Raw genomic sequence first — 25,691 nt, 5'->3', positions numbered from 1 at the left:
CAAAAATAGAATTTGTATAGGATTCTAGAATTAGAGGGAGACATTAAAGGAGCGTTATGTTCAGGCCCAAGCTTTAGGAATCACTTTGGCAGTTCTGCGGAAGATAGACTGGAGAGAGAGATTTAAGGCAAAAAAACTCCTTAAGACACTATTGCAATAACATAGGCAAGAGATGAGAGCCTGAACTAGGGTGGTGGCTATGAGAATGGAAAGAAGGGAACATGCAAGAGATGTGGAAACAGAATCAAAAAGACTTGGCAACTGACTGGCTATGTGGGGTCAAGGAGAAAGAAGACACTAAGACACTGAGATAGAAAGCCTGAATAACTGGGACAATGGGAGTGTTTTTGACCATGACAGGCAAGGTCAGAAGAGGATTGGGGGAGGGGAGAGAGAAATAGCACTTTGGGGAGTGGAAGCCTGAAATGCCTACAGGACATTCAGTTACAAATATCCAATAGGGAGTTGATTTAGTTCTGGACTAAGACTAAGAAAACCCCAAACAGAGCCACAAAGAACTAGACACAACTGAAAAATGTCTGAACGACAAAACGACTATAGAGAGGACTGGGGATCATATGCATAGAGATGGGAGTAGATAAGGTGAGGAGAGGGAGGGAATAGGAGAGAGAAGTGGATTGAGAGGGGGAAAGCAAAGCTGATAAAAAAAAATACACTAAAATTAGAGTGTGTGATATACATGATGATACAGCAGAGAGAAAGAGGAGTTATTAGACAAGTAGGAAAAGAACCCAAGGGACAACAGTGTCATAGAAATTCAAAAAGGAAGACAGCACTCAGAAGGAAAAGGTAATCCAATGATATCAAATGATACAGAAAAATCAAGAAGGATGAGAATTGAGAAAAGGCTAACTGATGTGGCAATTAAGAGATCACTGGTAACATTTGGAGAGAAGATTCAGCTCACTGGTAAGGTGAGAGGACAGAATTCAAAGTGACTGAAAGGAAAGTGAAGACAATGGAAGACAATGGTCTTTTCTAAGAATTTAGATATGAAATGGAGATTTGTAGGCTATCAGTTTGAATATTTTGTAGGGGAGAGTTAAGGGTTTTTTTTAAGGATGAGGGTATGATGCAAGCAAAGTAGGATCTTTTGCTATTTTTATGTTAGTATAATCAAGTACTTCTGATTGAATTAATCAAGTCTTTAAATAGAAACAGTATATGTATTTGTATTGTTAATTATTTTAATATGATTAAAGATCTTCCCCACCCATTAATGGGCCTGCCTATTAAGGGGAGTTTGATTTAGGAAGATTTGTAGGAAGGCCCATGCATTTTGTTAATGAGGCAATAGTTCTCAAGGGCTGTGATGCCCTCAGGCTCTGAAAAGTGTATAAAGACTAGGAGGCGTGTTTGTCACTCGGAGGCTTAGTTTTTGGAACGTTTGTGTGGCACATGACACTCCCAGGAAGCCGCTAAGCAGACCCCAGCTTTGAAAACCCAGATGTTGAGATACAGTCCTAGAAGTGATATGGCTGGGTCAAAGGGTGTGCACATTTTTGTAGCTCTTTGGCCATAGTTTCAAATTGCTCTCCAGAATGGCTGGATCAGCCCACAGCTCCACCAACAAGGAATTAGTGTTCCAACTCTCCCACATCTTCTCCAACATTTATCATCTTCCTTTTTGTCATCTTCCTGTTTTGTCATGTTAGCCAATCTGATAGGTGTGGTGTGGTACCTCAGAGTTGTTTTGATTTGCATCTCTCTAATCAATAGTGATTTAGAGCATTTTTTATGTGACTTTAGATAGCTTTAATTTCTAACTCTGAAAACTCCCTTTTCATATCCTTTGACCATTTAACCAATTAGGGAATGACTTGTATTCTTGTACATTTGACTCAGTTCTCTATGTTTTAGAAATGAGGCCTTTATCACAGACACTAGCTGCCAAAATTCTTTCCCAGTTTTCTGCTTCTCTCCTAATCTTGGCTGCATTGGGTTTGTTTGTGCAAAACCTTTTCAATTTCATTACCCATTTTGCACTTCATAATGTTCTCTATCTCTTGTTTGGTCAAAAATTTCCCCATTCTCCATAAATCTGACAAATACACTATTTCTTGCTCCCCTAATTTGTTTATTGTGTCAGCCTTTATACCTAGATCATGTATCCATTTGGACTTTATTTTTGTGTACAGTGTCAGGCATTGGTCTATTCCCACTTTCTGCCACACATCCAGTCTTCCCAGCAGTTTTTGTCAAACAGTGAGTTCTCATCCCAGAAGCTGGGGTCCTTGGGTTTATCAAACAGTAGAGTGCTGTATTCATTGACTACTGTGTCTAATTTATTCCATTGATCTACCTCTCTATTTCTTAGCCAGTACCAAGTGGTTTTGATGACTGCTGCTTTATAATACAATTTGAGATCTGGTAGGGCTAGGCCACCTTCCCTAGCATTTCTTTTCATTAATTCCCTTGATATTCTGGATCTTTTGCTCTTTCAGATGAATTTTGATATTTTTCTAGCTTTATAAAATAATTTTCTGGTAGTTTGATTGGTATGGTACTGAATAAGTAAATTAATTTAGGTAGAATTGTCATTTTTATTATATTAGCTTGGCCTACCCACAAGCAACTGATGTTTTTCCAATTACTTAGATCTGACTTTATTTGTGCAAAAAGTATTTTATAATTGTGTTCATACAGTTCCTGGGTTTGTTTTGGCAAGTAGACTCCCAAATATTTTGTAGTGTCGACTGTAGCTTTAAATGGGATTTCTATCTCATGCTCTTGGGTTTTGTTAGTAATATAAAGAAATACTGATGATTTATGTGGGTTTATTTTGTAACCTGCAACTCTGCCAAAGTTGTTTATTATTTCAAGTAGTTTTTAACTTGATTCTCTAAGTATATCATCATGTCATCTGCAAGGTCCCACATGTACAAAAATATTTACAGCAGCTCTCTTTGTGGTGGCCAAGAACTGGAAATCAAGGGGATGTTGAACAAGTTATGGTATATGAATGTAATGGAATACTATTATGCTATAAGAAAGGATCAACAGGAGGACTTCAGAGAGGCCTAGAAGGCCTTATATGAACTGATGCTGAGTGAAATGGGCAGAACCAAGAGAACATTGTACACAGTAACAACCACAGTGTGTGAGGACTGTTTCTGACAGACTTAGCCATTCCACAGTAATGCAAGGGCCTAAAACATTCCTAAAGGATTCTTGAGGCAAAATACCATCCACATCCAGTAAAAGAACTATGGAACTGGAACGCAGAATGAAGCAGACTCTTTTCTCTTGTGTTATGTTTTGTTTTTTCTCATAGTTTCTCCCATTCATTTTAATTCTTCTATGCAACATGACTAATGTGAAAATGTGTTTAATAAGAATGTATGTGTAGAACCCATATAAGATTGTAAGCCATCTCGAGGAGGGAGGAGGAAGAGAGAGAAAGAAAATTTAAGACTTATGGAAGTGATTGTTGAAAACTGAAAACAAACTAATTAATTTTAAAAAATAAAACTAAAAAAATTTAAAAAAAAAGAAAACTCAGATGTTAGTTTTTCTCCCTCTGCTAACTGTATGTATGGTCAGACAATTATTTGTCTGTTGATTTGCAATGTATGTATTGCTTACTGTCAGGCAGTTGGAAGCACTGTCTGTTGAGCTTCATTTCTCTATATTTTCTCTGAAGTTCAGGGTGCTGACTTTTTCCCCTGAACTAAATGAATGATCCATGTGTTTGATTAAAGTAATTGTTGACCCCTCAAAAGCTGCCCTTCCATTTAGAAAAGGAGATCAAAGAACCTGTGTTAGCAGGCCCTCCTGTGTATGTTGGGGTGCTTGTGTTTACAGAGGGACACCTGGACACATTTAAGGCAGCAGGGAATGAACCAATACAAAGAGAGAGATGGAAGATCAGAAAGAGAAGAGAAGACAGATAACTGTCCTTCTGTACAAGACAGGATGAAAATGGAGTCAAAGCTCAGGTAGAAGGGCTGGCTTTGTTGAAGAGAAGGGCTATGTCTTTATCAAAGACTACAATCTTTCCCCTACTCAATAAACTCTAGGGGCTTCCAGTTGCTTCTAGGATTATATACAAAATGCTCTGCTTGGTATTCAAAACTTCATTCCCTAGCTCCTTCCTATCTTTCCTATCTTCTTACCTTACTCCCCGACATATAGTTTTCAATCTAATGAGCTGATCTTCTGGCTATTCCAAAAACAAGACACTACATCTCTTAGCTCCAGGTATTTCTCTGGCTATTCCCCCTGCCTGGAACACTCTCTCTCCTCTACTCCAACTACTGATCTCAATGGCTTCCTTTAAGTGTCAGCTAAAATCTCACTTTCTACAAGATTCTGCTTCACCCATTCTTAATTCTACTGCCTTCCTTACATTAACTATTTCCTATTTATTCTGCATAAAGCTTGCTTTCCACATTTTATATACTTATTTGCATGTTGACTAGATCAGTAGACTGTAAGCCCCTTGAGGGCAGAGACTATCCTTTGCTTCTTTTTGTATCCCTGGAGCTTAGTACAGTGCCTGACACATAGTAGGCACTTAATAAATACTAATTGATTAAGCAATGAAGAAGAGAATGGGGGATAATGTCAACAGGTTTTGAAAGATGAAGAAAGGAAAAAGAGAGAGCCTGAAATATAGAGGAAGGTCTCCAACCTGTCAGGCAGATCCTCTATGGAGATCTATGGAAACATAAAGATAATAATCACACAGGATAAAGTGTAGACTGGTTGTGATCTCTATCGATGGAAGGAGTACAAACACTGATGAGCACACATATCTGATGAAGTATAAGTAGCTTGTTATAGTTATCACAGAACATAATCAAGTAACAACTAAATGAATTTACCAATACTGCTGGGTAACATTTAAAATACAGAAAGGTCATTTTTGCTAAAAATGTGAAAATAAAACATTTATGTCATTTAATTAATTTGAATATATTTTGTCTGTACCTAATATATGAAAGGCACCTTCTACTAAAGTCCTATTCTAATATTTCCTCACAGTGTAAATATGACCTTGTGTTCTCAAAGACTATACAGCAGAAGAATACAAGTTCTGAAAGGTATTTACCAAGCTAGACAGATTTTCAGTATGGCCATGGCCCATGTGACTTTGTCTAAGGTCTAACTTAGTTTAAAGATAACTTTTGTCTTATCTAAGAAAGTTTCAGGATAGGACTTTATTTGGAGAATCTATTGTGACATAAAAAAAATGCCAGAGGGGGGGCGGAGCCAAGATGGCGAAGTAGAAAGACGCACATACACATAGCTCCGAACCCACAAACCACAGAACGGCAGAGGGGACTAACCCAGGGCGAATTCTGCACCCAGAGACCACGGAATATTGGAGCGAGGGAGATTTCTGTTCCGGAGAGACCTGCAAACCTCTCGCGGGGGGTCCGTCTCGCTGCAGACACGGTGCCCAGCCCGGACCTGCGGCGGCGACAGCGGCCGCGGCTCCGACAGACACAGTTCTGAGAGGGCTCCGGAGGCGGGATCTTCAGCAGCTGCATGGGCCCCCCACCAACAGGTGACTGACGGGGGTAGGTGAGAGAGTCTCTTTGGCGGGTTGAGAGAGGAGTGAGGTGCCCCCATGGCTCGGGCCCCCCCCGGGAGGTGGGGGCTGAGAGGCGGCTGCAGACGGGGGCTCCCTAAGCAAGCGGGAGCCTGGATCCATTGTGGAAGGTCTGTGCATAAACCCCCTAAGGGAATTGAGCCAGAGAGGCGGCCCTGCCCCTGACCTCAGCACCTGAACTTAATTCTCACACTGAATAGCAGCCCTGCCCCCGCCAAAAATCCTAAGGCGGGAAGCAGCATTGTGAATCTCAGTCCCCAAACGCTGGCTGGGAGGACCAGGAGGCGAGGTGGGTGTGAGGAGAACATTCAGAGGTCAGGCCACTAGGTGGAGAAAATGCCAAGAAAAGGGAAAAGAAATAAAACTATTGAAGGGTACTTTATCGGAGACAAAACACTTCCTCCCTTCCTTTCTGATGGGGAGGAACAATGCTTGCCATCAGGCAAAGACACAGAAATCGAGGATTCTGTGTCCCAGACCACCCAATGGGCTCAGGCCATGGAAGAGCTCAAGAGGAATTTTGAAAATCAAGTTAGAGAGGTGGAGGAAAGACTGGGAAGGGAAATGAGAGGGATAAGGGAGAAGCATGAAAAACAGATCAGCTCCCTGCTAAAGGAGACCCAAAAAAATCCTGAAGAAATTGGCACCTTGAGAACTAGCCTAACTCAGCTGGCAAGGGAAGTGCAAGGGGCCAATGAGGAGAAGAATGCTTTCAAAAGCAGAATTAACCAAATGGAAAAGGAGATTCAAAAGCTTACTGAAGAAAATAGATCTCTCAAATCTGGAATGGTACAGATGGACGCTTTGGACTTTTCGAGAAAGACAGATATCTCAGAACATACCGCGCAGATTCGAAAAATGGAAGATAATGTGAAATATCTTATTGGAAAAACAACTGACCTGGAAAATAGAATCAGGAGAGACAATGTAAAAATTCTGGGACTATCTGAAAACCATGATCAAAAGAAGAGCCTAGACATCATCCTCCACGAAATTATCAAGGAAAACTGCCCTGAGATTCTAGAACCAGAAGGCAAAATAAATATTCAAGGAATCCGCAGAACACCGCATGAAAGAGATCCAAAAAGAGAAACTCCTAGGAGCATTGTGGCCAAATTCCAGAATTCCCAGGTGAAAGAGAAAATATTGCAAGCAGCTAGAAAGAAACAATTCAAGTATTGTGGAAATACAATCAGGATAGTACAAGATTTGGCACCTTCTACATTGAGGGATAGAAGGGAATGGAATAGGATATTCCAGAAGTCAAAGGAACTAGGACTGAAGCCAAGAATCACCTACCCAGCAAAACTGAGTATAATACTTCAGGAGAAAAAATGGTCTTTCAATGAAATAGAAGACTTTCAAATTTTCCTGATGAAAAGACCAGAGCTGGAAAGAAAATTTGACTTTCTAACACAAGAATGAAGAGAACCATGAAAAGGTGAACAGCAAAGAGAAATCATAAGGGACTTACTAAAGTTGAACTGTTTACATTCCTACATGGAAAGACAATATTTATAACTCTTGAAACATTTCAGTATCTGAGCACTGGATGGGAGTACACACACACACACACACACACACACATGCACACACGCACACATACATAGAGACAGAGTGCACAGAGTGAATTGAAGAGGATGGGATCATATACTAAAAAAAAAAAATGAAATCAAGCAGTGAGAGAGAAATATTGGGAGGAGAAAGGGAGAAGTTATATGGGGCAAATTATCTCTCATAAAAGAGGCAAGCAAAAGACTTATTAGTGGTGGGATAAAGAGGGGAGGCAAGAGAAAAACATGAGATCTACTCTCATCACATTCCACTGAAGGAAAGAATATAATGCACACTCATTCTGATAGGAAAACCTATCTCATAATACAGGAGAGTGGGGGACAGGGGCACAAGCAGGATGGGGGGGAGGATAGAGGGGAGGGCATGGGGAGGAGAATGCAATATGAGGTCGACACTCATGGGGAGGGAAAGGACCATAAGAAAATAGAAGTAATGGGGGACAGGACAGGATGGAGGGAAATATAGTTAGTCCTATACAACACAACTAGTATGGAAATCATTTGCAAAACTAAACAGATATGGCCTATATTGAACTGCCTGTCTTCCAAGGGGAAGGGGTAGAGAGGGAGGGAGCTAAAGAAGTTGGAACTCAAAGTGTTAGGACCAAATGTAATGTTCTTACCACTGGGTAACAAGAAATACAGGTTAAGGGGTCAAGAAAGCTATCCGGCCCTACAGGACAAAAGAGAAGACGGAGACAAGGGCAGGGAGGGAGGATAGAGGAGAGAGCAGATAGGTCACAGGGGCAATTAGAAAACTTGGGTCTGGGGGGGGGGGAGGGGGAAAAAAGGGGAGAAAATTTGTAACCCAAAATTGTGTGAAAATGAATGTTAAAAGTTTAAAAAAAAAAAATGCCAATTGAAGGCACTCATTAAATACCTGTTGATTAATTCCTTTATTAGTTGAAATACTATAGCCAATTTTTAAAAATGGAGTTTCCAGAAAAATGGAAATGTTATTTTACTAATGACATTTATTTATATTCTCAGAGTTCAATCAATTATCCATATTAAAAAGTATTCATATAAACTTGTCACCAAGACCGAAGGCCCAGTAAATGCATGTCCCCACTGTGTCAGGTGAAGAGTTAACAATGTAGGATATATCTGAATACCATGAGTTTTAACAGGTCTGAGAAGGGATGCTTTTAAATAGATTCACTCATTACAAGAAAAATGAAAGCAATAGGATGCTGCACCGAAATTTGTCATCACCACATCTGACCTATATTTTCCTAACTCTGCTACTGCCTACACTATCAGTCCATAACTTATTGCTAGGATATTATTACTATTATGTTACAGTATTAACATAAAAGCCTTTCATTTTCATCCATTTGACATTAGTAACTTGTGGTAGATTTTAGATCAAAGTAAAAAAACAAACAAACAAACAAAGAGCAGTCACAAAATGGGCACTAGGTGGCACTGCTACATTTCAATTCCAGAGGTTGTTTCCACATTACTAAGAAAAGATATAACAAAATCCAGCAGAATAGATGAATGGAAGGAAGAGAGAGAGCTACAACTGAAGTTGTAGGACAAAATGCTACTGTGACAGCAGTAATATCGGTCTTCTAAAATCACATCATAAAATCACAAATTTGTAGCAAACCATTCATTGTAGCAACCATTAATCAGTCTCTTCTTCAAGAAAATAATTCAACTATCCACATTTCTAAAGGACTAAAATCATTCTCAAAGTCAACTATCCAATTTGTGACTATAGCTAGTTCTTGCTTAACCTTTCTGCAGACTTCCCACCGCCCTTGCCTCTGCTGTCCTTCTTGGGGCTCTGCTGAGGCAGCCAAAGTGGCTTCAGAGCTTGGAGCAGAGGACTCCTGGTAAGGGGCTGCATCAGCACAAGGCCTGCTGCCACCAACAGAGCCTCTGCTGGTCTGCAGCCTGCCAGGAAGTTGAATTTTCCTAATGCAAATTTACATAAATCAAGAACTGTGTATACAGGATACTCACTCTATTTGGATTTTTTTTTTTCAATTTTATAATCAGTAAAGATTTTCTTTCATCTTACCTTATTTTGTGGGCATTGTCCTAAGAATTCAAAGTCGTGCTGAAGCTGCCTCATTTTTTCTAGTCCAGAATCCAAAAGAATGTTCACACCAAACCTCATTCCATCAGAAATGGCATTTATGAAATCCTCCTGAAGTTTTGTGCATTAAAAATCAGATACTACTTTATTTTATATTTTTAAAGAAATTATCAAGGAATGGTTTCACTGGAATTTACAGATGCTTTGCAGGACCATAATATATTTTATAAGCATTAGAGAAGTAAAGCTAAAGGAATAAGGCAGTCATTAAGCTAAAGAAAGACAAGTGACCAATGTCCTACAATATTTGTAATTAGCAAATACTTGATTTTGAGTTTAAACGTACTTCTACTGAGAATTGTTAGTTTAAATAGTTTTATGTTTTGGTGACAAATAGAAAAAAAGCCCATTAAATCCACATTCCAGCTCACAGATAGCCTATATGAATTCAAATATAATTGCAAAAATTCAAACTTAGTCTATTTTTAACAAGGGAAAGGGGGAAGAACCTGTGATTCAATTGATATGGGGCAATCCAAATATAGAAATTCCTCCCACCGATGCTGATCACCAACTCATCAGAAATTTAGAGTTGGATGAAAATTGCCTGTTGCCCTAAGAGGTTAAGTGACTTGACTATGATCACACATGTATCAGAGAAACTCTTTCTGACTACAAAGTTCACTACGACACAATGACTCTTACTATTATTTACTAAAGTCTAATGATTTTAATTAAAATAGAAGGTAGATTATCTTCTTCAAAACAAATGACTAATTTTTATGAGAGTAAAAAGGGCCTAATTTATTATCAGTCTTCTAGTTGTTTCTAATACGAAACCTACTAATTAAGTCCTCAAAAAGGCAACAGTATCTGCATGCCTAAAAAAGAGATAAAATCACACTAAAACCCAAAAATAATAAACAACAGGTTTATAGGTTACAAAAAGAAAAAAATAGGACTACTCAAAACAGTTTAGATTTCAATTGTTTTGAATTTACATAATATTAACAAGGTCAATCTTCCAATATAATGCTACATTTTGAATAAAATGAGTAACTAAAATAAATGAATACTATACAAATACTGACACCTCAATACTGTAAATGATTTTTCATTCATTAATTGGCTATTCTTGACTACATTCCTGATGGTAGATCATTAAAGCTAACCCATGAATCATTCAGAGAATTAATAGGGCTAACATCCTAAAGAGCAAATTACACATAAAGATTTCAAAATATTTTAAAGTCTTACAGCTAAATTTTGAAAATTTATGCACCGTATCTTTTCTAGAAAGATAAAAAGAACTTGTTATCAACTAACAAAACTCATTACAGTAGTTACCCTCTTACACTCCCCCACATATATGTCTTAAAAAATAGTGTAATCTACTTTACCTGAAGATTCACCACTTCATCCCAATTGTTTTTTGAAAAATGCAATTTGGCTCCTTTAAGAACTGCTAATTGCCCCACATATTTTAATGCCTGTAGTATGGTTTCAATAATTTTCTTTTGAATCTCATTCACCATTGAGGAAATATCTGAACAGCACCCCTAAAACATGAAAACAGGTCAGCTTTTTAGATTCTGAATACTAGAAATGAGAAAGCAGTGACAAGAAAATCTCAGAAAATTGATTTGACAGAAAATGGTAAAATGACCATTTGTTGTTGTTCCGTTGTTTCAGTCATGTCTAACTCTCTGTGACCGCATTTGGGGTTTTCTTAACAAAGATACTGGAGTGCTGCTTTGTTATTTCTTTCTCCAGCTCATTTTACAAGTGAGGAAACAGAGGGTTAAGTGACTTGCCCAGGGTCACACAGCTAGTAAGGATCTGAGGTCACATCTGAAATCAGGTCTCCCTGAAATCAGGCCTGATATTCTAGTCACTGTGCCACCTAGCTACCCCTATGGTTCACAGAACTTAGAACAACTTTCAGATCTAAAAACCTACAAGTATGCATAGAATTTTACAAATGTTTATTCTATTACATTCATTCAACCTATCAAGACTCCAGACAACTCTCTAAAATTATAATTTGCAAAAGACTTGCCAATCTGCATCACAGCATGAAGGTGAGATTGGGTTCTTGAAGCTACATTCTCAAAGGAAACACCAGTAAAAAAGAAGTTCTGAAAAGTCTTACCAGATTGCACAGGATTCAGTGAAGAGTCTAGTAACTAACTATATCATTAATACTTAAGGATAAACCTAGTTGAGTTTAGAGAGGCTCATCAATAGGTAGACAGAAGGAACCTAAAATTTTCAACCACTGCGATTCTCAGTCTGTCCATTTCATAGAATGGTGACTGCTAGTATCCAAACTAAAAATTTTTTTTTGTTTTGCTTTAGACCTGATTTCATTAGTATAGGCAATTGCCCAACCACCCCATCCAGACCTGCTTTGCAACCTATAACGTCATCTAGTTGATGGTGGCTTGTCCAGTCTCATAGACAGTATGGGTCAAAGTGAGACCAGCTCCCTATCCACAACATCAAGATGCTTCTCTCCATATACACTAGTAAAGTTACAGCTTCCCTAAATATGAATAAATGCATAGAGATTTATATATACATAAACAAATATACAAACGTATTCACATACGTGTTCTGTTGACGCTGTCAGGGCATTCTAAAAACAATAACAAGAAAAGCTCTTCATATTTGCCACTGATTTCATCTGCTCACACTCCCCAGGGGTTTAATGCAAACTCTTACTTTAGAATGCTGCTTCGGAATGCCAGCCATGACCTCTTTTGTGGCAAATCAGCAGAATACGAACCATAAGGCAGCGAGGTGGAGTATACTAACTACTTTACCATTGTGAGCATCCTAAAGGATAAAAACTGTCTTGCACAATGTAGTAGCTGAAAGGCATTTGTATTTGAGGGCACTGGAATGCTTTCTGGAAGCTCCTCAACTCTGTGCCCATTCCACATGGGAAGGGTGAGGCTGCAAAGGAGTTGCTCCTGCACACAGGCAAGACAGAGTGGTCAGAGCACAGGTTTGTTCAGCTTGTCCCCTGTCCTTTTTCCTTCCTGTGCCACATGTCTCCTCATCCTACTTCATGTTCCTTCCTTTACCCATACTGTATCTCATACACACGTCACAAGTAAAATTGTTGGTTATGTAACTTGTCTTCTTACTACCAAATGCTTTAACTAGTCAAAGCACAAATACATAACACTTGTACTACATCTGAAGAGAGCCTAAGGACATATATGCTAATTATGGTAATTACCTTATTATGTAGAATTTAACTCAATATTAGACTTCAGAGAAAGCCTCTTCCAATAAAGCAAGGCTATATGTAGTAATTTTTCATAAAATTTTAAGGACTATGAAATCTTAGTTGTAAGTAAATAAATCACAAAAACAAAAATACAAATAAATATTAAGTATAACTATTTGAACTTTTTACATGGCACATATATCAAACAAGGTAAAATATACAAATTAAATTCTAATCTATATCTAACATAATGATTTCCAAGCTATAGGTAGTGGTCCACTTATTTCAAGAAATCTTCACTACAACAAAATTTAAGTATAATAAGAATTTGAATCATCCCACAGAGTTGGATACAATGGAATCTGACCAGTAATAAATGTTTGTTCAATGCTGAAGAAGGAATCTAGGATTTGTCCTGCTGTTTTAGAACTTCTTATCATGAAGTTTACCTATCACCGTCTATAAATCTGCACCAAGTTACTCTTTCCATAATCCCCATCACTACTTCTTTAAGGGAATTCTGCAGAGTGCTAGAAGGGAACAGAACAAAGCAATCTTCTTTGATGCCACTTTAACCATTTCAAATACTAACACAGAGAAAAATCCACCGATTAGAACAAGTTTGCCTTTTCACTTTAAAGTCTTTTTTGAGATCAAATAGTTTTGGTTCCTCAAGAAGAGAATTTCTAAAGTACCTATAAGTCAAAATTTCAAAGATAGTTTGATGTCAGGGAGCAAATTAGATGAACTTACCTGCAAAAACAATTGTAAGTACCCTCCCAGTTTTTTAACCTCCTGTGTCAAGTCGTCATCAGGTCCTGAAGTAGATTGTGGAAAATCATCAAGACAATGTTTGGTTAGAATAACAAGGTGTTCAAAAGCAGATGTCATCTGAATACAAAATGACTGGATTGCTCGATCAGTAGAAAAAACTGCAAAAAAGTAGAACATTGATCAGAAACAATCTTCCAATAAAAGAAAATTTAATTCTGAACAACATAAGTACATTTTAATATAGTCAAAAAGAATTCATAATCAATATGACAAACAATCATTCGAATCAGTGCAAAAAATGTACAGAGTAATTGTTAAAACGCTGAGTGGCACTCACAGTTATCCTGACTTTCTTCATCCTGCTGTTCATAAGCTTTGGAAATGGCAGTCATGCAAGAATGAATTTTAAGAAAACTGGCAATTAAGCTATCTGCCATAGTCTTTTCTTCATCATCACTTTGACTAAGGAAATCTAATGCTGAACCAATCAACTCCTTGCAAATTCCAGGCAAGAAAGATTCTGCTGAGTTTGAATAAATGTTGTCTGATTTCTCCATTAAACCTGTATAAATAGAAAATAATGAACAAAAAAGACAGCTATTATACCCAGTACTCAATCTTTGAAACAAATCTATCCTTTGAAGGAATAATTGAAGTATATTACAAAACCAACCCAACATATATATTTTTTATCATTACTATCTAACTTCCTTATGTTCTTTTTCTACAAGCTGAAGCTAGAATGACTAATATTATACATTGGAACAAAAACTACAATACAATTATATTTACTTGTAATGATAGATTAAATTCTTCTCAAGCAATAAGAATAATTCCCAATAAATGAAATCCATAAATGAACAGCAAACCTCATTTTAACCAAATTGAATTAGCTTCATCTCCTTCCTATTCAGAAATTTTAACATAATCTACCATTCCCTACATGCCTAATAATGTACTAATACACAAGAAAGAAAGCAGAAAACAAGGCAAGAATAAAATACAGACCATAAAATCAGCTATTAATGGAGCTGACTATAATATGACTAGACATATTTTATACTGGTTCCTTCCATAGTTATGACAAGAACAGAGTGATAATAACTAAGCCTATATAGTACCAGCCCATTTATCAAGAGGTCAGATTTTTAGCAACCTCAATGCTGTACTATGGTAATTGAAAGTAAAATAAAAACACCTTGAAGTAGCAGCTATATAACACATTAACTAATACTACTGAACTTTTCTTCTAATCTCTCTTACTGAGCCTTATTTCACATAAAATTCTTAATAACAACTTGAAGTTATCTGATGTCCCAATTTACAGGACTAGAAGTTACAAATCAGAAAGGCAGGCAGAGGGGGAACTAACTACAAGAGTTAAACACAATGACAGCAAAAGTGACACGTGCCTAATGCAAAGGGAGAAGAAAGAAAAGCTGAGAAGCACAGAACTGTATTATTGCAAAGCATAATAATAGACGTTCCTAGTGATGAAAACAGGTCATCAAGAAAAGGTTAAATTATGCTCATTATCCTGCCTAAGGTCCTACTTCAATGCTTCATTCCAGTGTGGAAGTGACAATGTATTCTCAAAGATCATACAAGTGAGCTCAGGGGAAGATGATAAAAAATATTTGATAACATGGCTTAAGTTTTTCAGATGCCTCATGTCATACCCTCAAGAGGCAGCTAAGGGGCACAGTGGGTAGAACATTGGTCCTAGAGTCAGTCAGAAAGACTTGAGTTCAAACCCAGCCTCAGACTCTTACTAGCTGAGTAACCCTGGACAAGTCACTTAAATTCTGCCTGTTTTCTCAATTGAAAAATGGGGATAACAGCACTTACCTCACAGGGTAGTTGTGAGGATAAAATTAGGTAATATTTGTAAAGCACTTAGTACAGTGCCTGGAACATAGTAGGCACTAAATGAAAGCATGTTCTCTTCCCCATTGCATATTTATTATAGCATTTTGTGTCAAGCTAAAAAAGCTTTGGGTACAATCTCAGGAATAGACTAAATGTATTATCTGGATGCCAGCTTAGCTGAGTTCATCACCAAGAGGCTACAAAAATCAGTGAATCAAGGAAAAATTTAAAACAGCCCTCAGTTTCAGTGGCCTTCTGCTCCCACAGTGATGGAGGTAGAAAAGGCATGGATGGTGCTAAGACTCAAACAGTTTTTAGATCAACTATAAACATTAACTGTAGATAGTGTAAATGTGAACTCTTTGTTCAATGACCAAAAAAAACCCATATTATTAGAAGAATTAAACCATATAATAATTTCAGAACAAATGAAATCAGAAGATAAAAGGAAATTGTAAAGGATCATTCATGGATTCTCCTTACAGAAGCAAACTAAGGAGTTGATTTCATTACACAATGCACAGCATTTACAAATTTTTCCCCACATAATTTAACCATCTTACTAAAATGCTCTGGAATGCACACTAATAAATCTGGTAGGAAAAATACCTGATGAATGTGAAGAATTCAGATTCGGAACTGGATGGACTTTTATATCTTGTAAACATCCAGAAATTCTCCTATTCTTCATCAAACTCCTGCTCCTGCAAAAAAGAAAGGTACCAAGGGGAGGAGCTATATTACATCTTATATTCTTATAAAGCACCACTTCTTCCAAATGAATTTGCACAAATATTTCATCAAAGGAAAGAAGAGGAAGAAGAAAATTTCAACAGTTAATTCTAGATTTTATATGTACTAATGATGGGTGAGAAATAGGTTAAAATATCAAGTAATCCCCTAAATCATTTATGTTGGCTCTGCAAGAGATGATTTGTTAAATTCTTGAAAGAAGTATTTTAAAGTGAGTACACCTCCACTTCCACACTACCTGTCTCTTGTAATCTGGCTTCTGACCCCTTCAGTCTAAAATTACTATGAAAAGTAATGAATGAACTCTTAGATGATCTGGAACCATTTTCCCTTAGGCTGCCCTGCTCTTGATAAGAGACAATGATATAAGGTCATATGACCTTGAGCAATGGGCCTGGTCCTTGCCCTTTTCAGTTTTCTTCTATTTTAGGTGAAGAGTTTAGAGCCTCTAATCTTAAGCCTGTATCAGTAGAGACAGTAACTTGTAACTGATGTCTATGTCTTATTTTATATGTTTATGAATCAGAAAACAAGCTTAAAGTCTTATTAGAAGAATCAAATATATTGTTGTCCTAGGACTTCCAAGTTGGGTGTTTTTGTTTGGTAGAACACCTTTGAACACTTGAATAATTTAAAAGTATCGCATTTGTAAAATAGTAATAACAAATTGACTTGACACCCTAGCCTTACCTATGAAAAGAAACCTCATCTATGAAGGTATAGCCTTGTGCCAATGTTTATAACTGAACTGCAAACTTGAGGAATGCTGGCATATAACGGAAACACTGACAGACTCTTAATGATGACATTGCTACCTGGGGGTGAGATACAGTTGTTTTGCAATAAAGCAGTCTGGTTCAGCTGACTGTAAATTTGATATATATTGTTGACAGTTAAATGTAAATTCTATCTTGTCGTTAGGCAAAAAAAAAAAAAATTGAAAGCAACTTGACATGGAGCTTCTTTATTTTCAGTGTAAATATAATTTTAATAGATTGCCATTGGAATAAAAATCATTTTCCTGTTTTAAAGGTATAATATTGTTATACTACATGTTAAAACTAGCCCTTAATGAATTTGATTTTTCCTATTTCTCCTAATACAGGATATGGTAAGATGTGGAAAGAACTGGAAAGATAACGTTTTTAGACCTCTATGTTCTTTAACACTTGATAAGAAAGATTTAAATTTAGCTACCTTACATTTGGGCAAGTCAGTTTTTCTCTTTGGGTCTCTGTTTCCATATTTGTCAAATATATGGGTTAGGCTCTTTGATTTCTAAAATTCCATTTGTGACTTTGAGTTTTTATTTAGATAGGAAGTGAACAATGGTCCTATCAACTCACTGAAGGAGAAAGGAACAGAGACATGGATAGTCCAAAGCAACAGGCAAAGGAAAATAGTCTTTTCCCTTTCTTCCAATATATTGCTTAGAATATAATAATTAATTTTAACATTGAATGCGCTCTAACTGCTAACAAGTAATTACAAAACAGTAAAAACAATATTAAAAAAACTCAACTAACAGTAAGAGAAATGTAAATCAAATCATAGCAGATTGGCAAAAATAACAAAAGATGAGAATCATCAACTTTGGAGGGGTTGTGGAAAGACAGGGACACCAACACATTCACACACAATTTAGAACTATGCTAAGAAAGAATCTTAAATGTCCATTAGCTTTCACTCAGAGATTTCACTGCTGGTCATCTGATCCAAAAGTCAAAGATATGATTCTAATACGATGCAAAATAGGAGCATGTTTTTGACATAGTGAAGAATTGGAAATAAAGCAGATGTCTATCAACTGAGGACTGAATACACAAACAGTGATACACGAATGGAATGGAATGTTATTGCCCCCTAAGATATAATGAGATCGAGTAAGCCTTAATACTCAAACCTCATCAGTGCCCTCTGTCCCTTTAACTGGAGGGTGGAGCCCTGAGCCCCAAAGCCTCTGGTTAAAGAGGGGATCCAGCCATAACTCCCACTCCTTTCTAGCATCTGTTTGTATGTTGTCTTCTCTCATTAAACTGTAAACTCCCTAAGGTCAGGGACTGTCTTTTTTTTCTCTATTTGTATCACCAAAGTTTAGCCCAGTGCCTGGAACACAGCAGGCACTTAATAAATGCTTGTTGATTGACTGATTGAACTGACAAAAAATAAAATCAGCAGAATCAGACAAACAACAGACATAATGACGACAATATGAACAGAAAGAACAATAACAAAACTGAAACAAAAGGGGGTGTGATGAGGACAAAATCCGGCGGGCCTCTGCTCTGCTTCACAGAGGCGGGGGACTATGGATGCAGAACTCCATATACACTGAGGACCTGAGTGCTGTACTGACTAACTCTGCTGAATTGCTTCCCCCTCTTTCCTTTTTATTCATTCTTATAAGAAATTGCTCTCTGGATAGAGGAGGGATATCATAAGAAATGAAACCAATGTGCAAACAAAAGATCAATGAAAATGAAAATAAAAATAAATATTTTCTTAAAAAATAGCTGAGGCTGCAAAGTGTTTAGAGACACCAAAAAGAACTGTCAAGTTAGAATTTCAGATGATGCCAGAAAAAAAATTAACTTGAATAAACCTACCTGTTTGTATCAAAGCAGAGACTGTTATCCTCTCTTCTGTGAGAGGCCCTTTTCCAGGGGCCATGAGGGGTCCCCAAACTTCCTTTCATGATCATTCTTATGATAACAACATTTGTTTAGAAGGTAATTAGCTCATTTCACAGGTGTAGTCTGTAGTCATGAAATAGAAGCTGATGCTGGATAACTGACCAGTGCAGGGTTTGCATTTACTGAATCTCAGAATTCAAAAGGCCCTCAGAGATAAGACCTCATCTAAGAGTATCGCGGGCATTTGGTCATCCAGCCTCTGCCTCAAGACCTCTAGCAATGGGAAATCTACTACCTCCAGAGGCAGACTTGGATTTTTTTAGAGAGTTCTAATTGTTAAGATGCCTTCCCTACCAAATCTGATAGGGAACCAAATCTGCATATCTGCAACTCCCACTGAATGTTTCTAGCTCTATCCTCTTGGGTCCAGAGGAATAAATTTAATCTCTCTTCCACATGACAGATTGAATTATACCAGAACTTATTAGATTTTTTTCTGTATAATCTCAGCAGAGAATTGTATTTTATAAAATGGTACCCAGTTGATAGAAATAATTTTTCTTTGAAATCTTTCACATTGCTTTTAAATTCTCCTATGGTTTAGTTACCAAGAACCATTTATATTTATTTGGAACCCTTTTCCTTGTTTTAGGATGTGTCTATTTGTCACCCAGATTTATAGTTTTGAGGGTATTCGTATTATAATTGGTAATATTTAAGATTCTACAACTTAATAATGCAGTATCAAAGACATGCCAAGTTCTGGGGGAAACTGGACTTAAAATAATAAGCATGGTTAATCTTTTATACTAACACTAGATTTATGCTAGACCATAAAACTTCATAAAAGCAATGAAATGCTATATTTTTGTGTTCCCCTTCAACCTAAATGGCAACCAATTTAATACTTAAAATTAACTACTGCAATTTGATTAGTTTTATAAATCTTCATGAAATATAACCAAATAGCACACAAAAAAAGTTCCTTTGAAACAAAGGAATGATCTGTGTATAGCGGGAAAAATACAGTATTTACCTCCTTCTAGAAAATGAAGAGACTGTTGTATTTGCTAAATCAGGTTCCCATTCATCTTCTGGATCATAAAAGATATCTTCACCTTTAATACTACTATTACTCTAAGAAAAAAAAGAATTTATTCTGGTTAGTTTTCCTCCCGGTCTTTTCCATAGCACATTCCCTGTTTTCTGGTCATCATCTTCATTCTCCTACCATTGGAACCCTAGATTCTGCCCCTGAGACACTAAGTTTTTGCCTTCTCTCATCTGGACCAGACCTCCACATAACTTCCTGACCATCTCCACATGGTGACACTACTCCTCCTCACCTCCCTTTTTGGCTCCCCTTTATCTGTCATCTTCCCTCATTAGAATGCGAGCTCCTTGAAGGCAAGGCCTTAATTGCTTGTATTCCCAATGATTAGCACAGTGCCTGACACACAGTAAATGCTTAATAAATGTTTTTTATATCTAATTCCATCCATCCCTTAACCAAAATCCTAATACTAGAAAATATGCTACTAGCAGCTTTGGCATTTTTACGAGTTATAAAAGGTTTTAGAATAAGAAAAATTGGACTATTTTCTTCCCTTTCCAAGTAAATTAATTTATTAACTAAATTGATATTAAACTTTTCTCAAAAACAATTTTTTATTAAAATTTCATACCTCATAGAGTTCTTTCATTGCTGCAAGTTTAGATTCAAACTTTTCTAGGCTCCAGAAAGTTGAGATTCCCAGTTGAACATTACGAACCTGGACTTGAACAAAAGGCTCAGGACTATTTCCTTGGCTTGATATATCATGCCTGAATGGGGAAAAATAGTAATAAAATACCCTTAAAAAACACAATATTTTAGGGAACATTTTCTTAACTAGGACAATAAAAATTCTGACAAAAATTCTTCTGTAATTAAACATTTGTATAACAGCAAAAAAAAAATACTTAACATGAAATTATGTAAAGAAAAATCTGCAATACTGCATGAACTGCTGATTGAAAAAACATCTCAATAAAAACAACATTGTATTTCAATTATGAGAAGATATGAATTAACCTTTTAGATTCATACTTGATTACTCTAATGGATCTATAATCCTGCCAATTTGGAAGTTTCCTCCAACACTGGAGAGTGCAACCCACCAATGCACCTCTTGTCCACGTGCAACCCATAATTTCCCCTAAAAGATCCCCTTTCTTCACTTTCATTCAACATCATGATGGAACCAGTGGAACCCTGTCTACCTGTCCACACTGATCTTCATCCCTGTCCACACTGATCTTCATCCTTGTGACCTGCCTGTCTTTTCTTCCTATTGTACTTTTCCTTGTGGATGTCCTTTCCTCCTGTTCCATCTCAGAGCCCCTCATGGCTTATATTTTGCAGTTTGTTGATACCCCCACAGGACTTCACTTCTTTTATGAATGAATGAAATAATATGCTATTTCTAGGTCTTCCTATGAATAATTAAAAAGTGAAATAAAAATAATTGTTTTTAGAGATATTTTTATCAATGCCTAATATTTTTATATTACATTGATTTCTGGATATATCCCTCCTTTCTCCTCTCTCTAGTAAACCATTGTCTATAATAGAAATTTAAAAAGCAGTTCAGCAAAATTAATACACACGTCAACAGTGCCTCACAGTATATGCAGTATTCGACACCTGAAGTCCCCACACCAGCCCTTGTAATGAAGATAAGGAAAAACACTTTTTCAATTCTTTTCTAGGGCCAAAATTGCTTATTATAATTACACAGTAATCAGTTGTATTTAGAACAATTATTCTTAACACAAACCTTGGGAACAAAATGCCTGCAAAGATATTTCAGGGATTTCAGGAACTTGGTACTGGTACCTTCTCTTGCCTGACCAACAGTACAAAGCTAGTTCACCAACCAAATCTCCTCTAGATCACCAGGGATGGCTTCTCTGCTGTTCCTCATTAAACACGAAAATACTTTGACAACTATCAATGCATAGTAGCATTTGGGGTCATAGTCTTCACAAATTTCTGGTGTAGTTCCTATACATTAAAATGTTCGGAATCTCCAGATAATTGTAGAAAACATGATTAAAGTTGAAAGTTGGAAGGAGGAGGGATGACAAGGATAGAAGGTATTTTGTAGTCAAAAAATATATCACTCACCTACAAAAAACATAACACTTTCTTAATTTGTTGCTAATGGTGTTGGCTTCTTGGATCATCACTGAGAGCTTCATGAAATTCCAATTAGGCTGAACTAATGCAAAACATAAATAATAAACTAAGAAAGAATAAGTAAATATGTTTCTCTAAAAACAGCTGAATTTCCAAAAAGTTACTAGAATTTTGAGATACTTACTAGTAATAACTGACATTTATATAACATTGCACATTAAAGTGCTTTATATGCATTATTTCATTTGAGTCTCACAACCCACTGAGTACAAGTATTATTATCCCCATTTTAAAGATGAGGAAACTGAGGCTAAGAGCAGTTGAGCAATCTGCTTATAATCACACAGCTAGTATGTTTCAGAAGCTGGACTAAATTCCAAATCTTCCCTCTTCTGAGTTCAGTACTCTATTCACTATGCACACTGCTTCTCTTTTTAACTTTATAGTGTAGAAGATGAGATGAATGGGTGAAGGACAGATGTATTTAGATCCCAAACATTACTTATCTATGTAAAGGGCACAGTTTCCCCAGCAGAACATGAGCAGCTTGTAGGCAAGAAGTCTGTCCCAGGTATTTACACACTGCCTTACACATATACTGATTTTTATGAGGTAATACATGTAGTTTTACATTAAAATGTATACCAACATTCTCCATCACTCACTTGTTAACATTTTATCCTTGTTATTCAGATTCTGTTGTAGAATCTGTACTTCTTTAACAATTTTCTGCTTCTCAGCCTCCAAAGCTTCAAGAATCTTTGCATGCCGAATAGTGTGATCTTCTAAGGCCTAAATAATATCCATTTGTATAGATCCATCCAAGAGATAAAGCAAAAAACAAAACACAATATACAAACATACTGTAACACTTACATTTATGACTAAATTTTGCTTTGTAGCATATTAATTTAACTTATAAAATTGTGCCAAGTTGCCTGTATTTTTGTTTTATAACAAATGCATTAAAATTGTTTTTATGTCACAAGTTTAACTTTTTCCATCTAAAAATTTTGATGGAAAGCAAAAAGTCTGCTCATGAACACATATGATCAAGAAAAAGGTATCATTTCAGAGATTATTTTAAGATTGTTATACTCATCCTTCATTGCTGAAGAAGACCATGCCATCAGAGAAATAATGACATGACTTGCACTTGACTTTGTTTTGAGTGAGGGAGGGGTGTGCAAGGTCATCAGCCTCAATTTCTCCTCCTGAGCCATCTGAATCCAGTGACCAGATATTCATCAGGATGACTGCAGATGGCCCAGGATGCAATGGGAGACCTTGACCCCTTTAGGCCAAGGCCTGTTTAGATACTTACTTAGGGTGAGGTAATACCCATTCAGTGAATAGACCTGTTTAAGAAGTCGTCAGGGGATAGCCCCTTTAATGAGTCAAAGAAAAATAACTAAATCAAGCTGGGAGGGAAATAGTAACAATTTTAAGAACACCTCCTGCATATGTCCATTTCTCTTCACTCACATTGCCACCACTCTAGTTCTGACCAGGCCCTAATCACCTGTCACATGGATTATGAATTAGACTCCCAGGCTCAAGTCTATCCCATTCAATCCATCCTCCTCCTAGCCACCAAAGTGATCTTCCTAAGGCAAATGTCTAATCATGTCACCTCCCTCCTTCCCTGATACAAATTCCAATGGCTCCTTATTTCCTCTGAAATAAAACATAAACTTTTCTATTTGGCATTTAAAGCTCTTTACAACCTGGTCCCTTCCTATTTTCCAAGTTTTAAATATATGACTTTACTCCCCTCCACACATTATCAGGTCCATTCATACAGGCCTCTGTTGTTCTTTACACACAAAACTTCCTTCTCTGCTTTAACACTTTTATAATGGCTCTGGAAAGCTCTCCCTTCAAAACTCTATCTCATGGAATCCTCAGCTTCCTTTAAGACTCATCTCAAGCACTATCTCCACCAGAAGGCCTTTCCCAGTCCACCCAGCTGTTACTTTACAGCTCTATTCCATCTACTCTGAATATATTTTGTGGATGTATATGGTATCTTCACATAAGAATACAAGCTCTTTGAGGGCAAGAACTGTTTTTACTTTTTCTTTGTTTCTCCGATGCTTAGCACCATGCTTTGTATATAGTAACTACTTAAATGCTTGTTGATTGACAGATACGAAAAAATTCTAATCTGTCACAAAATAAATTTTGAAGACAGATAAATATGATTCCATCCTTCTCCATTAGAAGGTATTCTAGTATTATTAAGGTTTTCACCAAATGATTAGTATTTTAGAGACTGGTAGCAAAGGAAGGCACTATCTGTGAAAGACACACTATTCCTTAGTTATTTAGATTATCTGGAATCTTTGTCAAGTAGTTCAACTATGCTTAGTATTAGGAAGCAACCTTTGCTGCTTTCTACTTTGATGAGGGGAAGAACAAAAAAAAGAAAAAAAGGGATGAATTGCACAGTATGTCTGGCTATCCAGCTAAACCTTACCTACTGATCTATACCTTAAACATTCCAACGAGAAATGAAGGGGAGAGGGAAAGGGAAGGAAGAGACCTACTGAAGCTAGATGAGAAATGAGAAATGGTATGAGGAAGTATGAAATCATGTAGGTGTAGAGCTATCCCTAATGGCTCTATCCTTCTGGTTCTGAAATTTATGAGAGAAAGAAGGTACCTACCAGAAAAACTTTGGCCTGACAAGAAGGCACTTTCTCACTTGCATGCCTGTATTTTTAATACCTCTTTACAAACTGTTCAAAAACCACGTTCTTTCAAGAACCCAAAAGCAGGAAGAAAAGGGGCTAGTGTTTTCCTTATGACTGATCAATTACGGATGGAAGATTACCTGTTTTGTAGCCAAAGTTTCCATTTCTAATCGCTTCTTATTAACATGGACTTTCTGTTCAAGATGCTGTTTTGCTTTTTCTAATTCCTGTATTTTGTCATTAGCCTTCTGGTTATTTATTTCCTGCATTTTCTTCCTTTCAGATTCTTCTTTCTTATAAACAACAACACAACCAGAACATACAATAAATACCATCTTCAAAGCAAGGATCCAGGTCCAGCAAAGGGATTTAGATGAGGAAGGTGGATGACATGAGTCCAAATCCTTGCTCAGAGACTTTAGGAAAAGCATTTAACCTCAGTGGCTTCAGTTTCAAACTAGATCAAAGCTTCCAACTAAAATCAAAACTTGAGTCAATGTATAAAAGATTAATGTTTACTAATGGGAAAGTTACCATACCAATACAACTTAGAATAAAAATTGAATAAATGACTAGAAATACATATCAGTGCTTGTAGTTTTTAGGACCTTCCCCTACAAAATGGGTCTTTGGGAATTTCAGAGAATTGCAGTGTCAGATTATGTCTACTAACATAATTCTAGCTACAAATCTCAGAGTACACGTATTTTCTTTGCATTTTTTCTTCCGCCTATAGTAATGACCTTCTCTACTGCCATTCTTCAGGCACAGGGAATATAGGTGTAAAATCCCTTCCCCCACAGACCCATCATTTGCCCAGGGTGCCCTGCACCCACATTCACACCTTCAGCATGAGGTTCTGGTAAACACTAAAAGTAAACTAATGCTGCTTTTTTTACCAGTTCTGTTTCCAAGGCTTTTATTTTACTTTCATAGGCAGCTCTTTGAGAAGACAGCTCTTGCTGAGCCATTTCTTTTGCAATCTGGATTCCTCGCATCATTTCTTCCTTAGCTTTTAACCGTGCTTCTTCTATTTCTGCTTCAAGTCTATGAAGTAGCCAAAAATTTATAATATTAATTTTCTAACGTTTCTGTTTACAATGAAATAGTTCCAAACCAATGTTGAATATTTCCTATTGAAGAATGATTTTTATCTAAAAATTTTAATTATGACAACCTTGTATTTATTATATAAAAATGCAATTTTATGCCATGAGGAAATTTGCTTACATTCTCTAATAAGGATATTTTACAAAAACAAAAACAAAAACTGATGATGGATGTAAAAAATTTCCACATGAAAATCCATAACATCAAAGTCAAATTTTGGTTATAACTTAAGAAA

General features: G+C 36.7%; 1 protein-coding gene across 6 annotated transcripts in view; it reads right to left on the bottom strand.

Annotated features, from left to right (window-relative positions):
* The window catches only part of KIF14 (kinesin family member 14), a 64,461-nt gene that overhangs the window by 10,642 nt on the left and 28,128 nt on the right, over nucleotides 1-25,691 (bottom strand). For 5 of the 6 annotated variants that reach the window (XM_072648272.1, XM_072648270.1, XM_072648271.1 and 2 more), the window contains exons 18-28: nucleotides 25,246-25,393; nucleotides 24,487-24,639; nucleotides 22,316-22,442; nucleotides 21,639-21,756; nucleotides 20,155-20,293; nucleotides 19,506-19,606; nucleotides 15,693-15,787; nucleotides 13,552-13,776; nucleotides 13,194-13,372; nucleotides 10,603-10,761; nucleotides 9,185-9,313 (exon numbers count right to left, since the gene is read on the bottom strand). In XM_072648272.1, the coding sequence (XP_072504373.1) occupies nucleotides 9,185-9,313; nucleotides 10,603-10,761; nucleotides 13,194-13,372; nucleotides 13,552-13,776; nucleotides 15,693-15,787; nucleotides 19,506-19,606; nucleotides 20,155-20,293; nucleotides 21,639-21,756; nucleotides 22,316-22,442; nucleotides 24,487-24,639; nucleotides 25,246-25,393 (1,573 nt within the window). The remainder of the gene's footprint in view (nucleotides 1-9,184; nucleotides 9,314-10,602; nucleotides 10,762-13,193; nucleotides 13,373-13,551; nucleotides 13,777-15,692; nucleotides 15,788-19,505; nucleotides 19,607-20,154; nucleotides 20,294-21,638; nucleotides 21,757-22,315; nucleotides 22,443-24,486; nucleotides 24,640-25,245; nucleotides 25,394-25,691) is intronic. The other variant, XM_072648273.1, reaches the window with a different exon arrangement.

Source organism: Notamacropus eugenii, chromosome 2 (assembly GCF_028372415.1).
Source record: "Notamacropus eugenii isolate mMacEug1 chromosome 2, mMacEug1.pri_v2, whole genome shotgun sequence".
Classification (NCBI taxonomy): Eukaryota; Metazoa; Chordata; class Mammalia; order Diprotodontia; family Macropodidae; genus Notamacropus; species Notamacropus eugenii.
Note: the sequence above shows the minus strand (reverse complement) of the source record. Positions and strands in the feature narration are given on the sequence as shown.